Source organism: Lipotes vexillifer, unplaced genomic scaffold (assembly GCF_000442215.2).
Source record: "Lipotes vexillifer unplaced genomic scaffold, Lipotes_vexillifer_v1.1 scaffold56, whole genome shotgun sequence".
NCBI lineage: Eukaryota > Metazoa > Chordata > Mammalia > Artiodactyla > Lipotidae > Lipotes > Lipotes vexillifer.
The window spans coordinates 261606-278429 of NW_006798991.1; the positions used below are offsets into that span (position 1 = coordinate 261606).

Consider the following 16824-nt stretch of genomic DNA (forward strand, 5'->3'; position numbering starts at 1 on the left):
TTCCCTGGGAAATGTGAACGACCAGACTGTGATTTAGAGTCCCCTAAGAATAGAATAATTGTGTTGGCATCCAGGCTTATTTTCCCCATCAGACCATACAATCCTTGAGAACAGAGGCCCTGTTGTGAATCCCCAGTGCCTAAAACAATACCTGCCACTTGCAGATGTTCAATAAACTGGCCCAACCTGACTGATAAGGAATCCGGTGGTAGTGGAAGAGATGATTCCTGCGATGAGCCCAAATCCCCTTGAGATTCCCATGAGGAAACTTGCATACCTGCAGGGAGATGATTTTATATAGAAAGCTGCCTATCACTTTTCAGCAACTCAATTTTAATGCAGTTCAGCTCTAATAGCAAAGTCAGTTCGCCTAATGCAGTTTTTTCTGTTCACTTCAAGATAGTTAGGGCAATGTCTGTTTGCCAAACCTGAAGTCACCTATCCACCGACTCAACAACTAGGAAACAATTCTGTCTCTCAGGAGCCCAGGTTCCCACCCCAGCATCTCAGCATGGCAGGCAGTTTGTGCAGTGGATGAGACAACATACACTGGACAAACATACACTGGACAGACGGCCTGGGTCCAAATCCTGGCTCTGCCTTTGTGTGACCTCAGGCATGTCACTTAAACTTCTTGTGCCTCAATCGTCTCCCTTATAAAGTGAGAATAACAATAGGACATGTAGTTATGCAGACCAGATGTGTTGATACATGAGAAGTCCTTTGAATAGGATCTGGCTCAGGACAGGTGTATACATATGTGGTAGTTAATATCATCAACACTCTGGAAGCTTTTCCAAAACACATGTGTGGGTCCTTTCCCAGAAAACACAGTCTAATCTCTAGTGGAGAAGCTAAGGAAGTTTCATTTACTTGTTACTGGCCAAGATTGGGCACTGTTGTTCTAAAAACACCTTAGGTCATGGCCACATACTGACATTTCTAGTTATTTGTTATTACTCTGCCATCATTTTGTGCATGTCAACAACAAGAAGCAGTTGCAAGAAGACTGAGGCCTAAACCTCCAGAAGGGCCTGGGGGAGGGGAACAAACAGGTAAAATCTTACCGGGGAGCGACATCTAAGGTGTTGATGATGAATCCTGAATCACACAGATTGCTGGTCCCAGGAATAAGTATCAGCAAAATAATAGTTATTGTGTAACTGGAAGCCACAAAAGGCAGGGCGACAGCACACAGTGATGGAAGGAGGAGCCCTGGGCAATGGGGACACACCATCAGGAAACTTCTCTGACCATGTGTGGATAAAGGGATTGGTTAACCGAGTCCCCACATCCTTACCTAGGGACGAAAAGAGTTTTCGGACGGTGATTAATCTGAGAAGATTCCTGGACAGGAGGAAATCTGCCAACTGACCTCCTAGAATCGTACAACTTGAGGCAGCAATAAAAGGCAGGGAGGACAGAACACCACTCTGAAGGAAGGAAATGTATACAGTAAGTAGTTACAGAGGTGCATATGGCACCAGAGTTTATCAGTTACACAGACCAACCATTAGCCCACCCTCCTGACACTTGGAGTTGCTTTAAGGAAATTAACATCCTTTTCCACATGAGGAGAACACTTTCTCAGGTAAGAGAGCCAGAACTTGCATTACACTGGTCTCCAGAGAAAAGCACTACTCATTTCTAAGGGAAATTGAAGCATCAGCTAGTATGGCAGCATTGCGTAGTGGTTAAGAACACAGATACTGCAGCAGCTCTACCCCTCAGTAATTGTGTAATCCAGGGCAAGTCATCTCCCCTCTGCGTCCCCACTTCTACACCTGTGCAACGGAAATCATTACAATGTCTCTCAATCATTGTGAGGGTTAAATGAGTGGTTATGTGTAAAGTCAGAATGTAGTAGGCAGCACAGAACTGTTTCTTCTTATTGCCATTATCATGTTCACAGAAGTACAGGAAGCATACTCACATCTCTGACGTTGACATGGAGCACAGAACTGATGTACGTTGGTAGGTAAGTTATGATTATGGTGCATAACCAGAAATGGCTGAAAAAACCCGTGAAAATGGCCCAAAGTGGTAGGCATCTGACCATAGCCTTTATGGGGACACATCGTCTAGGAGAATTGGACTGAAAGGAAATATCTAATCAGTATGGGTATTAGAACAGGACAGAGGATGCCTCTCCTGAGAGCCCCACACCCTACCCTGGAGATCTCTGCATGGCCCACAGGTAGAAGGGCTGCACTGTACCTGTTGAGCCAGTGAAGACACGATGTGGTCCTTTTCCCTGACGCTTATGCATGGGTGATGCATGGGGTCATCATAAATCACCATGAACCACAGGAGACAGCAGACACAGCCAGTGCTACCTGGGAAGCTGGGATCCAATTAGTTTTCAGGTAGATCTGTGTGTAGGGGAAGGGAGCTTCCTCTGAAGTAGCACGCATCACCTCAAAACACGCCTATCAACTCATGCTTGTTCCACCATCATGACCTAAAGTTTCCCACTCCTTCATCTCAACTCATCTACAAATCTCCTTTTGACTAAATGTAGAGTGCCATTTGTCAATGTCAGAGCTCCCTCGACGGAGCGGGAGCATGAACGTACCACTGTATAGCTGATTAGTCACTCTTCAGACTCCAGTGGATATATCGTGGTGTGTCATTAGCAACAACTTCTAAATACACACATTACTGTCTTATTTTAGAAGATCGGAATAGTCAGGATTGAAGAGAAAAGTATTCATCCATATACAAAACAACCTGCCATAAAATGAGTGTGGCCAGGAAAATTTTCCAACACATTTGCAAAAGGAAGTGTTATTTGTATTCAAACAATACATCCATTATGGATTTCCAGAAAAATATTTCTTGACAGTACCTGATCAACATGTGTGGACAAAAATGACCTGGGATTAGCATCATTAATGAGAAAGCCGTCCTAGCTGGAACCATATTGAGAATAGAAACTTGTCTCATTGCTGAGATTTGTCACCTGAAGAGGTTCTATGTTAAAAGACTCTGTGGACTAATGTTCTTTAAATTTCCTCTAATTACTGGATTTATCCATTCTTTTATTTATAAAGCTGTAAGTCAGACACTATGATAGTACCAAAGTGATAAAAAAAATATGGAATGAATTTCTTGCCTCAGTCATTTCATAATCTAGTGGAGAGGGAGAAGGGGAGATAAATAATTACATGCCAACACAGCCTAGAAAAGAAATTATCAGTAAGCATCATAGAGGACAGAAAGACTTAATCTGATGGGATAAGTCTTGGTAGTCCCTATAGGGAGGTGTACATTTAATTTGAGCTTTGCAAGATTCACCTGGTAGAAAATAGGTTAAGGGCATCTTGGCAGAAATAATAATTGTAATCAAATATGAAGACATATTGAAAATGTGCTTCACCAGCTCTGACATATTAACCACATAGAGCAACTAGACCTGGTGTTTCAGACGTGGTGGCAGAGATTCTACAGAAGATGCCTGGGCTGGGTGTGTGAGGCTACACTCCTGATTTCTCAGAAGTCAGCACCATGCAGATGGTCATCTCTTAGACTAGACTGAGAAATCTACCAATCCTCAACATTCTTTGTCATCTTCCATTTAACAATGGACATTTTCTCTCAAATGGGAAGAATGTGGGCGATAGGTAATGTAAGCATAAAAACAAATGCCTGGGAAGTGGAGGTGTTAGGAGTTAAGAGAAAGTGACTCACCAAAGATGTAGAAGATAAAAGGCCAGCCCAAAGTCTGTGAGATTAGTCCCCCCACACAGAGGATGATGAAGGACCCAAACGCTGCCCCTGAAGAGAAGAGGGATAAAAAACATTGAGGAAAATAGCAAAGGTTGAGACTGAGTGACTTCCCTGGATCTTGTCCCAACAAAGAGGTGGCAGACTTAGAATTACTGGGTGATGAGAGTCTTTCTTCCAGCTCACAGATCTTCCCCAATAAAGTCATGAGAATTAATTAGAAATAATAAATAATAACAATATGCCACCTGACACTTCAACGGCTCCTTAACTTCAATGTGACCAAATACAAATCCCTTTGTTTGTCATAGAAACTCTCTGCAAACATAGCCCACCAGTATTTCCTTATAATTAGAGTTACATTCTGGCAGGGGCAATATGAGGTTGGCAACAGAAAAGGAAACTCTTACAAAAACTAATAAGATAAAGTCCTTGACCTCAAGGGGATTTCAGCCCAGTTGCAGAGAAAAATGTGAACAAAATTCACTATTATAAGTGTAATACAATGTAGACCTTGGAGTCTGAACATATTTTTCAGAGACCCATAATAAGAAATGTATCTTTCATGGCAACACAATATATACACAAATACACACACACACACTTCAAACAAGAGTTTCATGAAGCAATACTTAGTCTTACCGTGTGTAATTCACTCCAAAAATTTCCATTCTATTCTATTCACTTTCATTTTTAAAATACTGGTTTTGACCTACTTAATTGATTTTATGACCCCTTCAATGGGTCCCAATATATGCAATTTGAAAAAAAAAAGAATGTGGAATATAAATATGATAATAAAACTACAATTTTCTTTGAAAGTATACATGGGAAAATTAAAACTGATGATAAGATTCACAAATTTTTTACATGAGCTAATAGTAGGATGGATGGAATTTTGGTAAAAGAAGTCGGGAGCAAAAGGCCTTCCAGGAAAATGAGCCAGTAGAAATAGAGCCAGAGAGAAGTTAAGTGCAGACTGTACATGCTACAATCTGAGCATTGCTTACAGAGGGATGTTGAGCACAAAGGCAGGTTGGGACCAAATGGTAGAGCATCTTTATATCCATGCAATAAGGAGGTCAGTCTTCAGTAATCATGAAGGCACACACTGAAGATTCCTAAGCAGGTTAGCAAAAATGCCCTGTCTGTGCTTTAGGGAGATTACTTGGCTTTGATGAAAAGTTTGAAGGAAACAAAGCTAGAGGAGAGAGAAGACCAACTGAGCATTTGTAGATAGAGGAGATGCTGACAACTGCAATGGAAGGAGCCACACAGGACGGTGGCTTTGGAGTAAAAATCTGCAGGATGCAGCCATGCATTGGACTGGGGAGTGAGAGGCTTGATGACCCTCAGTTCTGTTCTTCAAGTACACATGCTCAGTGCTACCAGTTGGGGCAAATAGCAATGATGTAGTTATCAAGTCCTTATGATCACAAGCTCTGGTGGGGGAGTGTAGCATGGTGATTGAGAGTGTACACTCTGGGACCAAATTGCTGGGGCTCAAATCTCAGTTCTACTGCAAGCTAGTTATTTGTCTCTGGGAAATTTACTTAATCTCTGCATACTTTAATTCCCTCCTTTGTAAAATGAGAGTTAAGATTGGTTCAAGATGGCAGAGTAGAAGGATATGCTCTCACTCCCTCTTACAAGAACACCAGAATCACAACTAACAGCTGAATAAACATTGGCAGGAAGACACTGGAACTCACCAAAAAAGATACCCCACATCCAAAGACAAAAGAGAAGCCACAATGAGACAGTAGGAGGGGTGCAATCACAATAAAATCAAATCCCATAACTGCTGGGTGGGTGACTCACAAACTGGAGAACACTTATAACACAGAAGTCCACCCACTGGAGTGAAAGTCCTGAGCGCCACGTCAGGCTTCCCAATCTGGAGGTCTGGCAACGGAAGGAGGAATTCCTAGAGAATCAGACTCTGAAGGCTAGCAGGATTTGATTGCAGAACTTCAACAGGACTGGGGGAAACAGCGACTCCACTCTTGGAGGGCACACACAAAGTAGTGTGCTCATCAGAAACCAGGGGAAGGAGCAGTGACCCCCATAGGAGACTGAAGCAGACATACCTGCTAGTGTTGGAGGGTCTTCTGTAGAGGCGGGGGTGACTGTGTGTCACCATGAATACAAGGACACTGGCAGGAGAAATTCTGAGAAGTACTCCTTGGCGTGAGCCCTACCAGAGTCTGCCATTAGCCCCACCAAAGAGGCCCAGTAGGCTCCAGTGTTGGGTTACCTCAGGCCAAACAACCAACAGGGAGGGAACCCAGCCCCACCAATCAACAGACAAGTGGATTAAAGTTTTACTGAGCTCTGCCCACCACCAGTCCCTCCCATCAGGAAACTTGCACAAGCCCTTAGATAGCTTCATCTACCAGAGGGCAGACAGCAGAAGCAAGAAGAACTACAATCCTGCAGCCCATGGAACAAAAACCTCATTCACAGAAAGACAGACAAGATGAAAAGGAAGAGGGCTATGTACCAGATGAAGGAACAAGATAAAACCCCAGAAACACAACTAAATGAAGTGGAGATAGGCAACCTTCCAGAAAAAGAATTCAGAATAATGATAGTGAAGATAATCCAGGATCTCAGAAAAAGAATGGAGGCAAAGATCGAGAAGATGCAAGAAATGTTTAACAAAGATCGAGAAGAATTAAAGAACAAACAAACAGAGATGAACAATACAATAACTGAAATGAAAAATACACTAGAAGGAATCAATAGCAGAATAACTGAGGCAGAAGAATGCATAAGTGACCTGGAAGGCAGAATGGTTGAATTCACTGCTGCAGAACAGAATAAAGAAGAAAGAATGAAAAGAAATGAAGAAAGCCTAAGAGACCTCTGGGACAACATTAAACACAACAACATTCGCGTTATAGGGGTCCCAGAAGGAGAAGAGAGAGAGAGAGAAAGGACCCGAGAAAATATTTGAAGAGATTATGGTCGAAAACGTCCCTAACATGGGAAAGGAAATAACCACCCAATTCCAGGAAGTGCTAAGAGTCCCATACAGGATAAACCGAAGGAGAAACACGCCGAGACACATAGTAATCAAATTGGCAAAAATTAAAGACAAAGAAAAATTATTGAAAGCAGCAAGGGAAAAGCAACAAATAACATACAAGGGAACTCCCACAAGGTTAACAGCTGATTTCTCAGCAGAAACTTTACAAGCCAGAAGGGAGTGGCATGATATACTTAAAGTGATGAAAAGGAAGAACGTACAACCAAGATTGCTCTACCCAGCAAGGATCTCATTCAGATTCAATGGAGAAATCAAAAGCTTTACAGACAAGCAAAAGCTAAGAGAATTCAGCACCACCAAAGCAGCCCTACAACAAATACTAAAGGAACTTCTCTAAGTGGGAAACACAAGATAAGAAAAGGACCTACAAAAACAAACCCAAAACAATTAAGAAAATGGTCATAGGAAAATACATATCAATAATTACCTTAAACGTGAATGGATTAAATGCTCCACCCAAAAGACACAGGCTTGCTGAATGGATACAAAAACAAGACCCATATATAAATGTCTACAAGAGACCCATTTCAGACCTAGGGACACATTCAGACTGAAAGTGAGGGGATGGAAAAAGATATTCCATGCAAATGGAAATCACAAGAAAGCTGGAGTAGCAATACTCATATCGGATAAAATCGACTTTAAAATAAAGAATTTTACAAGAGACGAGCAAAGACACTACATAATGATCAAGGGATCAATCCAAGAAGAAAATATAACAATTATAAATATATATGCACCCAACATAGGAGCACCTCAATACATAAAGCAACTGCTAACAGCTCTAAAAGAGGAAATTGACAGTAAACAATAATAGTGGGGGACTTTAACACCTCACTTACACCAATGGACAGATCATCCAGACAGAAAATTAATAAAGAAACACAAGCTTTAAATGACACAATAGACCAGATAGATTTAATTGATATTTATAGGACATTTCATCCAAAACCAGTAGATTACACTTTCTTCTCAAGTGTGCATGGAACCTTTTCAAGGACAGATCACATCTTGGGTCACAAATCAAGCCTCAGTAAATTTAAGAAATTGAAATCATATCAAGCATCTTTTCTGACCACAATGCTATGAGATTAGAAATCAGTTACAGGGAAAAAAACGTAAAAAGCACAACCACATGGAGGCTAAACGATACGTGACTAAATGACCAAGAGATCACTGAAGAAATCAAAGAGGAAATCAAAAAATACCTAGAGACAAATGACAATGAAAACACGATGATCCAAAACCTATGGGATGCAGCAAAAGCAGTTCTAAGAGGGAAGTTTACAGCAATACAATCCTACCTCAAGAGATGAGAAAAATCTCAAATAAACCATCTAACCTTACACCTAAAGGAACTAGAGAAGAAGAACAAACAAAACTCAAAGTTAGCAGAAGGAAAGAAATCATAAAGATCAGGGCAGAAATAAATGAAATAGAAACAAAGAAAACAATAGCAAATAAAACTAAAGGCTGGTTCTTTGAGAAGATAAACAAAAATAATAAACCTTTAGCCAGACTCAAGAAAAAGAGGGAGAGGACTCAAATCAATAAAATTAGAAATGAAAAAGGAGAAGTTACAACAGACAACACAGAAATACAAAGCATCAAAAGAAACTACTACAAGAAACTCTATGCCAATAAAATGGACAACCTGGAAGAAACAGACAAATTCTTAGAAAGATATAACCTTCCAAGACTGAACCAGGAAGAAATAGAAAATATGAACAGATCAATCACAAGTAATGAGACTGAAACTGTCATTAAAAATCTTCTAACACACAAAAGTCCAGGACCAGATGGCTTCACAGGTGAATTCTATCAAACATTTAGAGAAGAGCTGACAGGTATCCTTCTCAAACTCTTCCAAAAAATTACAGAGGAAGGAACATTCCCAAACTCCTTCTATGAGGCCACTGTCACCCTGATACCAAAACCAGATAAAGATACCACAAAAAAAGAAAATTACAGACCAATATCACTGATGAATATAGATGCAAAAGTCCTCAACAAAATACTACCAAACAGAATCCAACAACACATTAAAAGGATCACACACCATGATCAAGTGGGATTTATCTCAGGGATGCGAGGATTCTTCAGTATATGCAAATCAATCAATATGATACCCCATATTAACAAATTGGAGAAGAAAAACCATATTATCCTCTCAATAGATGCAGAAAAAGCTTTTGACAAAATTCAACACCCATTTATGATAAAAACTCCCCAGAAAGTGGGCATAGAGGGAGTCTACCTCAACATAATAAATGCCGTGTATGACAAACCCACAGCAAACATCATTCTCAATGGTGAAAAACTGAAATCTAAGATCAAGAACAAGACAAGGTGTCCATTCTCGCCACTATTATTCAACATAGTTTTGGAAGTCCTAGCCACGGCAATCAGAGAAGAAAAAGAAATAAAAGGAATCCAATTTGGAAAAGAAGAAGTAAAACTGACACTGTTTGCAGATGCCATGATACTATGCATAGAGAATCCTAAAGATGCCACCAGAAAACTACTAGAGCTAATCAATGAATTTGGTAAAGTTGCAGGATACAAAACTAATGCACTGAAATCTCTTGCATTCCTATGCACTAATGGTGAAACATCTGAAAGAAAAATTAAGGAGACACTCCCATTTACCATTGCAACAAAAAGAATAAAATACCTAGGAATAAACCTACCTAGGGACACAAAAGACCTGTATGCAGAAAACTATAAGACACTGATGAAAGAAATTAAAGATGATACCAACAAATGGAGAGATATTCCATGCTCTTGGATTGGAAGAATCAATATTGTGAAAATGACTATACCACCCAAAGCAATCTACCGATTCAATGCAATCCCTATCAAATTACCAATGGCAGTTTTTACAGAACTGGAACAAAAAATCTTAAAATTTGTATGGAGACACAAAAGACCCCAAATAGCCAAAGCAGTCTTGAGGGAAAAAAATGGAACTGGAGGAATCAGACTCCCTGTCTTCAGACTATGCTACAAAGCTACAGTAATCAAGACAATATGGTACTGGCACAAAAACAGAAATATAGATCAATGGAACAGGATAGAAAGCCCAGAGATAAACCCACGCACCTATGGTCAGCTAATCTATGACTAAGGAGGCAAGGATATACAGTCGAGAAAAGACAGTCTCTTCAATAAGTGGTGTTGGGAAAACTGGACAGCTACATGTAAAAGAATGAAATTAGAACACTGCCTAACACCATACACAAAAATAAACTCAAAATGGATTAGAGACCTAAATATAAGACCAGACACTATAAAACTCTTAGAGGAAAACATAGGAAGAACACTCTTTGACATAAATCACAGCAAGATCTTTTTTGATCCACCTCCTAGAGTAATGGAAATAAAAACAAAAATAAACAAGTGGGACCTAATGAAACTTAAAACCTTTGGCAACACCAAGGAAACTACAAACAAGATGAAAAGACAACCCTCAGAAAGGGAAAAAATATTTGCAAACGAATCAATGGACAAAGGATTAATCTCCAAAATATATAAACAGCTCACACAGCTCAATATTAAAAAAGCAAACAACCCAATCAGAAAATGGGCAGAAGACCTAAATAGACATTTCTTCAAAGAGGACATACAGATGGCCAAGAAGCACATGAAAAGCTGCTCAACATCACTAATTACTAGAGAAATGCAAATCAAAACTACAACGAGGTATCACATCACACCAGTTAGAATGGGCATCATCAGAAAATCTACAAACAACAAATGCTGGAGAGGGTGTGGAGAAAAGGGAACCCTCTTGCACTGTTGGTGGGAATGTAAATTGATACAGCCACTATGGAGAACAGTATGGAGGTTCCTTAAAAAACTAAACATACAACTACCATACGACCCAGCAATCCCACTACTGGGTATATACCCTGAGAAAACCATAATTCAAAAAGACACATGCACCCCAATGTTCACTGCTGCGCCGTTTACAGTAGCCAGGTCATGGAAGCAATCTAAATGCCCATAGACAGAGGAATGGATAAAGAAGATGTGGTACATACATACAATGGAATATTACTCAGCCAATAAAGGAATGAAACTGAGTCATTTGTAGCGACGTGGATGAATCTTGAGACTGTCATACAGAGTGAAGTAAGTCAGAAAGAGAAAAACAAATATTGTATATTAACGCATATATGTGGAACCTAGAAAAATGGTACAGATGAACCGGTTTGCAGGGCAGAAATAGAGACACAGATGTAGAGAACAAACATACGGACACCAAGGGGGAAAAGCAGTGGGGGGTGGGGGGTGGTGGTGTAATGAATTGGGAGATTGGGATTGACATGTATACAGTGATGTGTATAAAATGGATGACTAACAAGAACTTGCTGTATAAAGAAATAAATAAAATTCAAAAGAAAAGAAAATGAGAGTTAAAAATTATCTTCAAAGGGATATTGTGAATATTAGCTCAGAAGAGTAAAGAACTCAGAATAATGTGGGCTCTTGAAACTCTACTTTCCAGACTGATTTATCTCCTTACCACTGATAGTCTTAATTCTCATTTGCATATCTTTGCAAAAATGGTGTTTATACAGTTTACTTGTTTTTTTTTTCTTCTATTTTTGCAAATTCTTAAAGTTCTAAACTTTTCCCTCCAATGCTTTTCTGCCTACCCTCACGATGCTCACAATGGTCTTTTCTGCTTCTGAGTCTTAGTGGCTTTACAGCACAGACGTATCTGTCTTATTTGTTACGTGACTGTCTTACATTGTTGAATATTTTTACAGCACTTTTCTCCTTGTCCCCCAAACCATCCTATGCATAGAAGGAAAGGTGTAATAGGGTGAAGCAGATTACAAAGTTGTGATCTATATGCATATCCTTACCTGACCCCGCAATGCTGGTGAGCTTGCTTCGTTCAAGTGGGGGAGCCCATTTTGCCCAAATTGTAAACTGACCTGTCCATGCCATTCCCTGAAATGAAAATCATTAAGACTCTTGATCTCTAGTAGAATTCAGGAATCCATATCCCACACAGAATGAGAAAGTAACCGGCTACCTGGGCCATGCCCTGGACTGTCCGAATCACAATAACCAGAATCACTCCAAAGTCAGCAGCCAGTGGTGTAAAGAGGGTGAGAAGGGAGGAGATCAGCAAACCAGCACCAAGCATCTGCTTTGCTCCAAATATCCCTGCTAAATAGCCACTTGGGATGAGAGTCAGTATTATCCCATAGCTGATGGAGCTAAAGATGACACCCTGAGTCTCTGGGCTCCATTCATATACAGAGGCCTGGGGGGGAAAAAAGGAAAATTCTTTGCTAAGAATTTCTTTTATAAAAATTCTAATTTATAGCCAGAGCTGCTTGGGGTTTTGACCCTCCTATAAAATATCAATTTTGGCTTTCCTCCATTTTTTTACCAAACAAATATTCCACCTTTTCCAAACAACCAATTATATCTCTAATTTGCTCCTCTCAGAGGGAGAAAAAAATAGAGAAGTGAAGAAGAAAAGAGATAAAGAAATGATTACATAGGTAGTTGATAGGAAGATGTAAATGAGATATAGTGAAAGAGCTTCTTTTAACTATTTTGGTTCTAGTAAATAATTCAGGTGACATGCTGACTCTCATTTCAAAAAATAAGGAAAACACATCTTTACTGAGTGCTTATCAAAATTAGTCCCTAAAATCAAGTTTAGGAATCATGGTCTGCCCTAGCAGAGGTGACTTCCTAAAACACATATTACACATTAATAAGATCACATTTTCTTCTGATGTAACCCAATAAATAATTTTGGTAGACCACTAGGTACATGGCATCATGGTATAAATTGAAATAAAGAGCCAAAAAATGTAAAACATGAAATATTTTGTCCACTTAAAATAACTATAAATAATACAAGATACATGACTCATGTCAGAATTCAAGTTTGAGGATGAACGGCAGTAAAATAGGGACTTTAAGAAGAGGGAAGAACAATTTTGGGAAGGTCCCAGGAAGGAACAAGTACTTGAACCATTCTTTGAAGAATGCCTATGATTTGTGTAAAGAGAAATAGGAAAACTCATTCTTATTGAAGAAAAACAGCAAAAGTGGACTTGCAGTATTTGGAATGATACCCAATGAAACTAACCGGGACTCTAACTTGCTCAGAGCAAAGACTCTCCCTGGGTCATTGATAGCAGATATGAGTGTGCTGAGAAGTGGGCCCAGGTTCTGGAGAAGTACAGCATCTCAAGAGAGGAGTTTGCCACTTGAAGGTATTCTGAATTCTTGAGCACAGGTGTGTGAATGTGTAGAATGAATGATGGAAGAAAGACTGGAGACAGAGAGGTCATTATAAATAAGCTGGCTCCAAGGTAACAAAATAATAAAACATGAGGATGACTTTAGAAATGTAAAATAAACGTTAGTTTAAAGAAAAAATTTTAATGGGTTATAATCATGATTCTTATACAAATAAAAAATGAACATATAATAAAGATTTTATTTAACTCATTGATTAATGGAGGAATTGGTAAGATGTTACAACTGGCCCAAAGGAGAATTCAAAGACCCACACATTTATAAGCGGGAAGTAATGCTGAAATAGATTTTCAATATATAGCAAAACTGGCTTATTCAACTGAGGGGCAAGTGGAGGAGAGTAGCAATTGATTTTTCACAGAACAAAATTCATTTGCAGAGCTATGGGCAAGAATCATTTGCATTACTATTTATTATATAGAACTTACTGAGTTGTAAAATGGCTCAAAGACTATGAAAAGTACAGAGACCTGCTTAGGATCAGGCAGAAGGATGTACTTAGATACATCCTAGTGCCTAGTTTTGCATTGAAGATACCCAGTAATCTATTCCTTTCTGGAAGTGTTCACAATTGTTTCCTATAGTCCCCACCCCCAACCCTGTAATCATAATAATCTCAGTGAGACTATTTTAATCACAGAGGTAAGCAATATCTCAAAGAAAAATACTTCTAGTCCTTTTTAGTTTGCCACTGAAAATTCATGCTTCTATATGCCACAGAATCAAGATACAATACAAGAGCCTTGTTCTCCATTATACTTACTCCCGAATTAAATTCCTTGGTGGATCTGTTGGAGTGATTGAGGGTGAATGCAAGAGGTCTTTCTGTGGTGGCATTGAATAAACCAGGCTGCTGAGTGCTATTCACCATGGCAATGATTGCAATGCTCAGACTCACACGCTGGGTTATCACGGTAAAGTTTGAGAAGTGCATGATGAGAGCCAGTCCATAGCGTAATGAACAGAATTCAGGAACTAGAGAATAACACAGATGTCTGCAGTGAGTATCCTGACTGAGATCACCTTCTTTCCATTTCTCCCACTGCTAAGTCTGAGAAAACTACAGATGATTTCATGCAGTCCCACTATCTTTTTTCACCGAAATAATCATAACTACAACCCTTCTCTGTCATATTCTTTAGTTGGCTTCAAGACAATAAATCGGGGATCTTACCATCAAGTAAAACAAATACGGCCTTTTTTCAGAGGTGTGGGAAGCAGATGAAAATATAAGAAAAATTAGATGAAGGCATTTATGTCACATTGTTCCAAAATAAAGTGAATGAGGAAGATGGGGAAGAGCCAGTCACAGAACCTGAGTCTCCTAGTCTCAAGTCTGTGGTCCCATCTGTTTTGCATATTCATCTACCATAAAGCTTGAAAGTTTATACTTAGAGAGCTGCCTTTGAATTAATCTAACATCCAAGGGTTCTCTTTTATTTATTTATTTTTTAAATTTTTTAAAATTCATGCTCATTCAAAATTTTCTATTTCTTTTTTTTGAAGATGTTGGGAGTAGGAGTTTTATTAATTAATTAATTAATTAATTAATTTTTGCTGTGTTGGGTTTTCGTTTCTGGGCGAGGGCTTTCTCTAGTTGTGGCAAGCAGGGGCCACTCCTCATCACGGTACGTGGGCCTCTCACTATTGCGGCCTCTCTTGTTGCAGAGCACAGGCTCCAGACGCGCAGGCCCAGCAGCCACGGCTCACGGGCCTAGTCGCTCTGCGGCAATGTGAGATCCTCCCAGACCAGGGCTCGAACCCATGTCCTCTGCATTAGCATGCAAATTCTCAACCAGTGCGCCACCAGGGTAGCCCCAAGGGTTCTCTTTGAAAATACCTGATATATAGTATATAAATGAGCACAACCACTAACTCCTTAGTGTAATGTTTGCTTGTAAGTATTTTTGTTGTATGTCACTAGGCTCTGCCTTCACATATATTTAGCTTAAAAAAAACTAATATGGGGAACCATTTTTACTGTTTGTAGGTGATATGGTACTGGAGGAACTGTCATTCTGTTACAAGAGCAACACGTTCTTTTAGGTCCCTGTGAAGTGGAACAATGGGCCTATATTGAAAGGGTTCCCATGTAAGTGATGGATTAAAGTTTTTTACACATTTGGAGAAATGGGACTAAAGAGAAACAAAGAGAGAACCTGTGAAGAAACAGATAAACATATAAAAATATATATATTATGGGAGAAATAATTTTTAATGGCCAAATAGGCTCAGGGATGAGATTTGGTTGCCTGCAAAAGAATTATTTCCCTATTACTGGAGGTTTCCAAAGCTCATGGGAAATAACCAGCTACATAGCAAAGATATTGTAGCAGGAACTCATATATGGGTTAGGGGTTTGTTTAAAATGACTTTTTCTGGACTCATTCCATTCCTTATGTCCTGGGATTCAGTGATCATTTGACGTAATTTCTCATAGATACCTCATTGGGGCTCCCTAAGGAAAAAGTAGCAGGTAACAGGATGAGGGGCTGGATCTGGTCCAATGTTACACTGGGAGAATCTCCACAACGGGGAGGCTTGATAAAAAAACAAAGGGGAAGGAATGGAGAACGAGGATGTGGAAATAAAGCTTCCACTCTTCCATAAGGTAGCCTGCAAATACAAGATGTGACTTGGGACTTCCCTGGTGGTCCAGTGGTTAAGACTCCATGCTCCCGATGCAGGGGGGCCCGGGTTCGATCCCTGGTCAGGGAACTAGAGTCCGCGTGTCGCAACTAAAGGTCTTGAGTGCCGCAACTAAGACCCGGTGCAGCAAAATAAATAAATTTTAAAGTAAGAGAGAGAGAGAGAGAGAGAGAGAGAGATGTGGCTTTACCTTTCCTGGTGGAAGGCTTCTCATCCATTTGGCTCCTCTGGGAAATGGTACCACACTTTGTGGGGGAGATTGCCTCTGCCCTGAATTTCTTTTACCACAACGGGCTTTTATCTATGGGGAAGAAGAACAATCCAAAGCAAGACACACAAATAATTTTCTCGTGTTAATGTTGCATTCTCTCAGCATCAATGAAAGTTTTGACCCAACACAGGTATATGATTTACATTTTGCAGTACGCTTCCTTATTGCTATGCTTATGGAGGACTCGATTTTTATAAGAAATCTGACTAAGTCCCAGCTAAGTGACGGAGAGCTAGTCATTTAAATTCTCTAATTGGCCATTTCCTTGTCTGTTCAATAAAAATAAATCTCCTTTCTGAGTGGTGCTGCAAGAACTGAATGAGAAAATTGCAAACCACAGAGAACCATGCAAAGGTAAGGCATATTATGGCTTGAAGCAAGGTCAGAAGACAGGAAAATTAAGCCCAAGAGCTGGGGAGGAAAGTTTCAGAGCAGGCCTTTCTTTCATTTTCACCATGTTTCTGTACATCTTTCTGTACAACCAAGAACAATGTCCCATGGTTCCTTCTTTGAACATGAAGAATGACATCGCATAATACACATATATAATACTAGTAGTATTTAATGGTTTAAACTGTTTATTCTTGTCTTTGCTAACACAATTTGGACACTTTACTGGGCTGAAAAATTCTTAAAATCACCTGAATGAGGGCTTTCTACTATAATTATGAATAAATCCAGCTACTTGACAGGTAAAGAGAATTCATGACCTCGAAATGGACATGTCTAATTTGATATCTTTACCCCAATATTTGGGGATTCATACATTTATTTCTTTTAGGTACAATCCTCATGCTAAGAATATCATCAGTTTTGCAGTCATTCCTAA

At 39.6% G+C, this 16824-nt stretch overlaps 1 protein-coding gene across 1 annotated transcript in view; it reads right to left on the minus strand.

The window, feature by feature from the left end:
- The window catches only part of SLC17A2 (solute carrier family 17 member 2), a 17110-nt gene extending 1168 nt beyond the window's left edge, over window positions 1-15942 (minus strand). Inside the window, exons 1-10 of the mRNA XM_007471217.1 lie at window positions 15915-15942; window positions 13839-14050; window positions 11826-12059; window positions 11653-11740; window positions 3691-3777; window positions 2218-2336; window positions 1934-2095; window positions 1301-1433; window positions 1068-1215; window positions 187-277 (exon numbers count right to left, since the gene is read on the minus strand). Of these exons, the coding sequence (XP_007471279.1) occupies window positions 187-277; window positions 1068-1215; window positions 1301-1433; window positions 1934-2095; window positions 2218-2336; window positions 3691-3777; window positions 11653-11740; window positions 11826-12059; window positions 13839-14050; window positions 15915-15942 (1302 nt within the window). The remainder of the gene's footprint in view (window positions 1-186; window positions 278-1067; window positions 1216-1300; window positions 1434-1933; window positions 2096-2217; window positions 2337-3690; window positions 3778-11652; window positions 11741-11825; window positions 12060-13838; window positions 14051-15914) is intronic.
- Window positions 15943-16824: the final 882 nt, after the last annotated feature.